At 54.0% G+C, this 7,627-nt stretch overlaps 1 protein-coding gene across 1 annotated transcript; it reads left to right on the top strand.

Annotated features, from left to right (window-relative positions):
* Positions 1-407: 407 nt before the first annotated feature.
* Positions 408-7,539, top strand: SMARCD1 (SWI/SNF related BAF chromatin remodeling complex subunit D1). The gene is made up of 13 exons (XM_075075903.1): positions 408-616; positions 734-921; positions 2,076-2,118; positions 2,215-2,337; positions 2,638-2,760; positions 3,250-3,366; positions 3,675-3,776; positions 3,860-4,021; positions 4,132-4,229; positions 4,658-4,793; positions 5,144-5,266; positions 5,500-5,601; positions 5,830-7,539. Exons 1-13 carry the CDS (start codon positions 449-451, stop codon positions 5,881-5,883), a joined length of 1,539 nt encoding a protein of 512 aa, XP_074932004.1. The 5' UTR covers positions 408-448; the 3' UTR covers positions 5,884-7,539.
* The last annotated feature ends 88 nt before the right edge of the window (positions 7,540-7,627 follow it).

Consider the following 7,627-nt stretch of genomic DNA (forward strand, 5'->3'; position numbering starts at 1 on the left):
CAGGGGCAACCCTCATGGACACTGTACCCTTCCCTAATCCCCCAGGACCCTGCCCTGAGACCTCACACCTCCTCCCATGTACTCCCACAGCCCCAGCACCCCTGAGACCCTGCACCCCCTCCCATATACCCCCACGGCCACAGCACCCCTGAGACCCTGCACCCCCTCCCATATACCCCATGGCTCCAGCACCCCTTAGCCCCCTCTCATACACCCCCACAATCCCAGCACCCCCAAAACCCTGCACCTCCCATATACCCCTACAGCCCCAGCACCCCCTCAAACCCCTGCACCTCCCCTATATTCCCCGAGACCCCCGCCCCCCTGGCGCGGGCCTCCAGCCGGCAGAGGGCGGCGGTTGCGGGCGGCGCCTCTCTAGCGCAGCACCCGCCCGCGCTCTCTATGGCAGGCGTCCGGTTCCGGCCCGCTCCCCTTTGTGCTGGAGAAGATGGCGGCGCGGGCGGGATTCCAGTCGGTGACTCCCAGCGGCGGCGGCGGTGGGGCCGCTGCCGGGGCCGGCGCGCTGGGACCGGGCACGCCGGGCGGGCCGGTGCGCATGGGCCCGGCCCCGGGACAGGGCCTGTACCGCTCGCCGCTGCCGGGAGCCGCCTACCCGGTGAGGCGGGGGAGGGGCCGGCGGGGGCGCGCGGGGCGGGGCGGGAGGGAGCGGGGGCGACGGGGACGGGGCCGGCCCCTCCCGGTGGGCACTGGACCGGTTTTCTTCTCTCCGCAGCGCCCCGGGATGATACCGGGCAGCCGTTTGGCGCCGCAGGGCCCCTCCATGGGGCCGCCCGGTTACGGCGGGAGCCCGGCGGTGCGGCCCGGGATGGCGCAGGCCAGCCTAGACCAGGCCCGCAAGAGGCCGGCGCCGCAGCAGCTTCAGCAGGTGCAGCCGCAGGCCGTGCCCAACCGCAACCACAAGTAAGGGCCGGCGTCCTGGGGCATCCCCGGGCAGTGGGGACATCCCGGGGCATCGCCGGGCATCGGGGCGTCTCAGGGCATCCCTGAGCATCGCGGACATCCCCGGCTATCGGGGCATCGCCGAGCATCCCTAGGCACTGGCGCATCCCGGAGCATCCCTGGGCAGCGGGGTGTCTCAGGGCATCCCTGGGCAGCGGGGACATCCCGGGCATCGCCAGCTATCGGGGTGTCTCAGGGCATCCTGGGGCATCCCTGGTCACTGGGGTGTCTCAGGGCATCCCCAGGCAGAGGCACAGATGCGTTGCCTCTCTCCCCAAAAGCCCCGTGGGGAGAGACCAGGTCTGGGGGTGCGGGCAGGCACCCCCGAAATTGGGAGAGCGAGCGGCGAGTCCTCGCTGAAGCGAGGACCATGCGGGGCAGCGGGAAGCGTCAGTCACTGGCTCGGGGTAATCGGCTGGCTGCGCGTAGGGGCACAAAGCTTTTCTGTTCGGCTGCGGCTGGGGCGCTTTGCCTTCACGCTGCGCCCGGGCTTCTCACGGCTTCTTTTTGTTGGGTGGCTGAAAGGAACATCAGCCTTCTCGTGCAGCTCCTTCTCCGGGAGAGGGGAGCTGCCGGCAGATAAAAGAATAACGTCCAACTGCTGGACAAGAGCAAGTTTATGTAACATTTCTGGCAGTATAATGTGATTCCCCAGTAACACTGGTAATTCATCCCTTGATTTAAAATGCGTCTCCTAGAAAAGTCAATCTAAAGCTAATTGAGGCTCAAGAGTCACTTTGATTAGGCGTTATGTCAGTACGCCCTCTTCAACTTGACGTAACCCCGCTTTCTAAGCTCTCGTAGGGGATATGAAAGGTTCAGGCAATCAGTTAGTCACACTGCTGCAGGGTTCGTCAGCTCTGCAGTGCTGGAGGCCTGGCAGGGGCTGTGGGGAATAAAGAGCCTGACTCTGCATGCGCTGACGGTAACCATAAGTGCCTCTGAAAATGAGAGCCTGGGCCTGAGACTGGCATCCAGGCTGAGAGCACTGCTAATGCCTCAGTACTAAACCAGAGAATAAACCGTTGTCTTGCTCCCTTCGTGAATGCCTACAGTTAATTTGCACAAAGTGGTTGCCATTTTAATGCCCGTGTGTGCATCTTCTTCCTTGACAGCGCTAAAAAGAAGAAGATGGCTGACAAAATTCTACCTCAGAGGGTGAGTGGCACGGGCACTTGCAGCCTGTGTTGATACGGAGTAGGCTGGGTAGGTGCGGGCGAGCTGATGGTGACTTGCATTCTTGATTGGCTGTAGATTCGTGAACTTGTACCCGAGTCTCAGGCCTATATGGACTTGCTGGCCTTTGAAAGGAAATTGGACCAGACGATCATGAGGAAACGCTTGGATATCCAGGAGGCTTTGAAGCGACCCATTAAGGTAGGAGACGGCTGTGTTCATGGTTATCATAAGCAAGGTTTGGAGGCTTTTACTTTAGTTAAGGCAGCAGGAGGGCACTGAAGCTTGGGTCATGTCCCTGTAAGCGTGGTGTATCAGGAATCTTAATAGTCCAGCCACAACCAAGGGGTGGAACCAGAAATGCGTCTTTCCTTGCTGTCTGCCCTGGGAGAGGGGGAATGTGAGGCAGCTAAAAACATTAAGCATAGTTTTAGCAGAACATAAGCAAGATAGTCAGCCCTTTATTTCAGAATTAACACTGAGCGATGCTTTTTCTCTTAGCAAAAACGAAAGCTACGTATTTTTATCTCCAATACCTTCAATCCAGCCAAGTCGGATGCAGAGGATGGTGAAGGAACAGTCGCCTCCTGGGAGCTTCGCGTGGAAGGACGGCTGCTGGAAGATGTAAGTGTGAAATACCCAACCACAGAGGTGACTTTATGGATCTGGAATTGGCAATGGAACCAGTTTCTTAGTGTCAAAGAGCATAGCTAGGGGCTTGATACCCTCCTTCATCTCTGTTTTCCAAGGAGTCTGATGGTGACGAGACCGAGAGCCCAACTTGGAGACCGATGGGTATCCCCATGGCAGGACATGAGTTATACAAAGTTCTTATAGCTATCAGAATTAATGGTGAGAGCAGATCAGTGGCACCCGTGTCCCCTGGCTCTGAGAACCAGGGCACTTGCATTGTATGTAATTGCTGAGTGATATAATTCCTGCAAGCTCATCTTCACCTCCAGTCTTTCACTTTCTGACTTGGAACTTGATTTTCAAGCACATGTAGGTGAATTTAGGTGGTCAGAACTTAAAGGAACGCTGTCATGCACGGTGGCTGTGCTTGAGTGCTGAGACTTGCTATCCTAACGCTTTTCCTTCCTGTGTTGCTTGCAGTCTGCTTTGTCCAAATATGATGCCACCAAGCAGAAAAGAAAGTTCTCATCCTTCTTTAAATCTCTGGTCATTGAACTTGATAAAGACCTGTATGGCCCTGACAATCACCTAGTAGAGGTGAGCTGCTTTTTCCTGTGTTACCTCTAAAAATGGGTTGGTGTTTTCAGCAGACAGGGTTTGTATATCATTTGCAACTTGAGAGGTGGAGATACTTAAGGCTCGAAGACGTGGCTAGGAGCCAGGGGCTCTTGAATTCTTGTCTTAGCTTTTCCTCTGACTTGCTGGGGGTCTGAACAAATGTATTAACTCTTGTTTGAAGCTGTAAGTGGGAATAAGGTGAACTTTCTCTAGGTGGGTGGGATGCACTGGCAAGCTAGTTGGGAGCCAAGTATGAGGGTGCTTCTAAATGCCCTCTCCTGTTCCAGTGGCACAGGACTGCTACAACTCAGGAGACAGATGGCTTCCAGGTGAAGAGGCCGGGAGATGTAAATGTGCGCTGTACTGTCCTTCTGATGCTGGATTACCAGGTAAGACGCTGGGAGTAACGGTGCTGGGCATGTGCTGTTAGCTCTGTCTGCGGCGTCTCACCTTCCTGTGCTTTTTGTTCTAGCCTCCCCAGTTCAAATTGGATCCGCGCTTGGCTCGTCTCTTGGGGATTCACACTCAGACCCGTCCAGTGATCATCCAGGCATTGTGGCAATATATCAAGACCCACAAGCTCCAGGACCCCCACGAACGGGAGTATGTCATCTGTGACAAATACCTCCAGCAGGTAACAGTGTGACTGGAACAAGCAACCGCTTCAGCTTTTCCATGTCAGCAGCCAGCGATCGCTGGCACTGAGCTCCCATTCCTTTCCTTAGCCCTGTGTTTCTGTCACAGATATTTGAATCTCAGCGGATGAAGTTCTCTGAAATCCCACAAAGACTTCATGCATTGCTTATGCCCCCAGAGCCGATCATCATTAATCACGTCATCAGGTGAGACTGGTCCACTTCATATTTCTAGGAAGAAGAGTGGAGGGGATGGATGAGCCTGGCACAGGAGGGCAATGTAGTATGTTCTGATTTTCAGCAGCAGTTCTCGTGTTGCCTGTCATTTGTTTCTTCATACAAGAACAGCCGCCTCTTTCATTTACCACATCCCTCTTTTCCATGAGGCACTCCCACGTTCATGCTGTCCTTTGCATTACACTTTTGTAGACAGAAATCTGCTTGGAGCAATCACTTGGTCCTTCTGCTGCAAAGTCATCAGTGGAGCTTTGCTGCTTAGTGTTAGAGCTGAAGCTAACACTAGCGTGGCTTGTCCCTGCCTGCAGTCCGTATGCTGCATCATCCTACAGGAGCTACAATTTGGTGCTTTCTTGAGCTACTTGCTTATTTTGGCTTCTTTCTTGTGGATGCCCTAGTGTTGACCCAAATGACCAGAAGAAGACGGCTTGCTATGACATTGATGTGGAGGTGGATGATACCTTGAAAACTCAGATGAATTCCTTTCTGCTATCCACAGCCAGTCAACAGGAAATTGCTGCTCTGGATAACAAGGTAGGAAGAGCTCCTCCTGGTCTGCCCTCCTCATTGCTGGGTAGGAACGTGTCTCTGGAGCAGGTGAGCCCTGAACAGGACAGGAGCTCAGTTTTGCATTTGGAAGCTGGAGTGGGGTCAGCCATGCTTACAAATGGGTGGCTTTACGTGGAAGCGCAGTTTCAAAGCAAATGGCCAGTGGGAAAACTGGTAATATTTAGAGAAGGAGACTGGGAATTGGAAATCCTGTCTGCTAGGTATAAGTCAACCCAGGAGTATAGGAATTTGCCTTCATGTGTTGGGTCTCTTGATGTTTCTGTCTGACTTTTTCCCCTATTCAGCAGTTTAGTTGTTGTGCTTATCTCCTTCAGATTCATGAAACAATAGAGACAATTAACCAGCTGAAGACCCAGCGTGAGTTCATGCTGAGCTTTGCCCGAGATCCTCAGGGCTTCATCAATGACTGGCTACAGTCCCAGTGCCGGGATCTAAAGGTAAGAGCTTTGTCTTGTGTGGAAGGTGGATCAAGTCACACGCTTCCCTCATTATAACCAGCTCCCACAGAGAGGCAATTTCCTGCTCAGAAAGCGAGACTTGGAGTCAAGCATAAGAACCTGACCCGACTGTACTGAAATTTCTTTGAGGAAAGGAGAGGAGGGGTGGGTTTGCTCAGCACAGCCAGAGCTTTTGCACTCCCTGAACTGTTTTTGTCCTTTGTGCTCTCCAGACGATGACTGATGTTGTTGGAAATCCTGAAGAGGAGCGTAGAGCTGAGTTCTACTTCCAGCCATGGGCTCAGGAAGCTGTGTGCAGATACTTCTACTCCAAGGTGAGCATCCCCGAGCGGGGGTCCCTCTCCATACCCAGTGCCTCAGAGCACCTGTCACTCCTTGCTGACGGTGGAAAGTCCAGTGCTAAGCTTCACTTGTAGACATGGCTGATGCATCTTGGTCCCAGTTTTGAGTTCACCCTTTTCCAGCTGGGTCCTGGGTTACTCAGGTGCTGTGGTGCTGCACCATCCGAGTATGTAACGCTGCGATTATGGCTTCTCTTGCAGGTGCAGCAAAGACGGCAGGAATTGGAGCAGGCCCTGGGAATCCGTAACACATAGGCTGCTCCGCTCCTCCCCAACCAGAAGGCATCACAGCTATTTGTGGAGACTGAGAGCTGCAGAGTACGCTGTTAAGGCTCGCATAATCCCACTCCGGCAGCGAGGCCTGCATCATTATTCATCCTGGCATTGTCCCTGTTGGGGCAGCTCCAGGACACCCGGGGTCTTCTGGGGTGTGGCAAGCAGACAGGCTCCAATGAGCACACATTTCTACCTGGTTTTCTTCCTGACTGTTGCCTTGTCAGTCCCAAGGCTTCCCAGAGCCTCCCCTTGACTCCGCACTGCCTGTAGTGTCCCCAGTAGCCAGCACGACTGCTGACTTGGAGCCTTTCTCAAGTTCAGAAGCCACAGCCCATTCCTCCCCAACTAGCATCTAGTTGTGGCACGTGAGACCTGGGTCTGGGCAGCCTGGATCTGCTGTAAGGCTGGAATTCTGTGGCTGGTCTCTTCCCTGCCTCGTTTTATAGCAAGGTGCCAGGAGATGTAGCGGGCGGGACGCCATGAGCTGACATACCTCCCTGCCCTTACTCCCTCACTCGGAGGGTGCTGCTGCACTGGGCTGCCTCACAGGTCACACTCCTTGAGGAAGTTGCTGGACTGTGTTGAGAATTGCTTCTTCCCTTGTCCCTTTTCCCTGCCCTGTTCCCTTCGTGTTCTGTCCTAGGCTGGGGTCACAGGGGAGATGAGGCGTTGGCTTACTGCAGGGATGTGGAAGCATTGGAGTGGTGAGACCTCTGCACTTCAGAAGGCCTACCCGTGCGGTTCCAGCGAGCCATCTGGCTGCTTGTTTTCCCTGTAGCAGGGAGAGGGGATGCAGCGACTGCCTGGTGGAATTGTGCAGGGGCGCAGTGATGTAGGCTCATTCCTTTGGGACAGTTATCCTGTGTCACTTGCCGTGGGGACCAGAGCTCCTTTGTGTGCATCTGAGGGTGTAACAGGACAGCCCTCGGGAACAGGCGTAGCTCCAAGCATATGCGAGTTAGCAGGTGTTCCCATGCCGAAGCTCCTGTGGTTTTTAGTCAGTTCTTAGGTTCTGGGGCTCCCGTAAGGCCCAGCATGGTTCAGGAACGTACAAGTAGATTTTCCTCTACTGTGGGGAGGAGCAGCCCGGATGCCTCTTTGTGGAATGAATTACTAGTGAACTAGCAGTCAGGCGTAAGAGAACGGCTTCTCTTAACCTGGATCTCAGTATTTCTGCTCGGGACTGTAATGCAAATGGACTTGAAAGTTGGTCATATTCTCTTGGCATAGCTGCAAAATCCTGTTACTGACAAGCCCCCCTCATCCCCACACCTGGCTTTGGTGTGGTTGGGAAGGTTGCTATGAATTTGGGAGCCTGGGTGGCCCTACTCCTTGTGTCTGTGTTACTACATGTCTGTGAGTAATAGACTCTCGACTCCCTTCTCCTTTGCCCCCTTATGAAATGGCTCCTCTGTGGTACTGGGGTGAAGGTCTTGGTGCTGATGAAGCAGCCCACTGACTCCTCAGGGTAATCACACATGAAGGATGCTGAGTACTGCGTAGGCAAACATAGCTGTTGCAGAGTAACTGCTTTTCTTAACTGAATATTATGGTTTTTTCCATGGACCAAATTTTTTTTTTTTTGTACTGTATCCTTGTAGATGTCACCCAGTTTTAATAAAAGCCTCCTGCGAAGGAAGCTGTCCTGCCTCCTCCTGCGCTGACAGCACGTTTCTCTCAGCAGCTGCCTGGGATGACACTTCATGTACTTGCCTGGGAACAG

Source organism: Phalacrocorax aristotelis, chromosome 26 (genome assembly GCF_949628215.1).
Source record: "Phalacrocorax aristotelis chromosome 26, bGulAri2.1, whole genome shotgun sequence".
Taxonomy (NCBI): domain Eukaryota; kingdom Metazoa; phylum Chordata; class Aves; order Suliformes; family Phalacrocoracidae; genus Phalacrocorax; species Phalacrocorax aristotelis.

What these genes read in the sequence shown, in the direction of transcription:
- SMARCD1 (XM_075075903.1), top strand. Translation starts at nt 449, where the DNA reads ATGGCGGCGCGGGCGGGATTCCAGTCGGTGACTCCCAGCGGCGGCGGC. An exon ending in ATCATTAATCACGTCATCAG is followed by an intron (nt 4,230 to 4,657) that starts GTGAGACTGGTC and finishes TGGATGCCCTAG; the next exon opens with TGTTGACCCAAATGACCAGA. An exon ending in CCCAGTGCCGGGATCTAAAG is followed by an intron (nt 5,267 to 5,499) that starts GTAAGAGCTTTG and finishes TGTGCTCTCCAG; the next exon opens with ACGATGACTGATGTTGTTGG.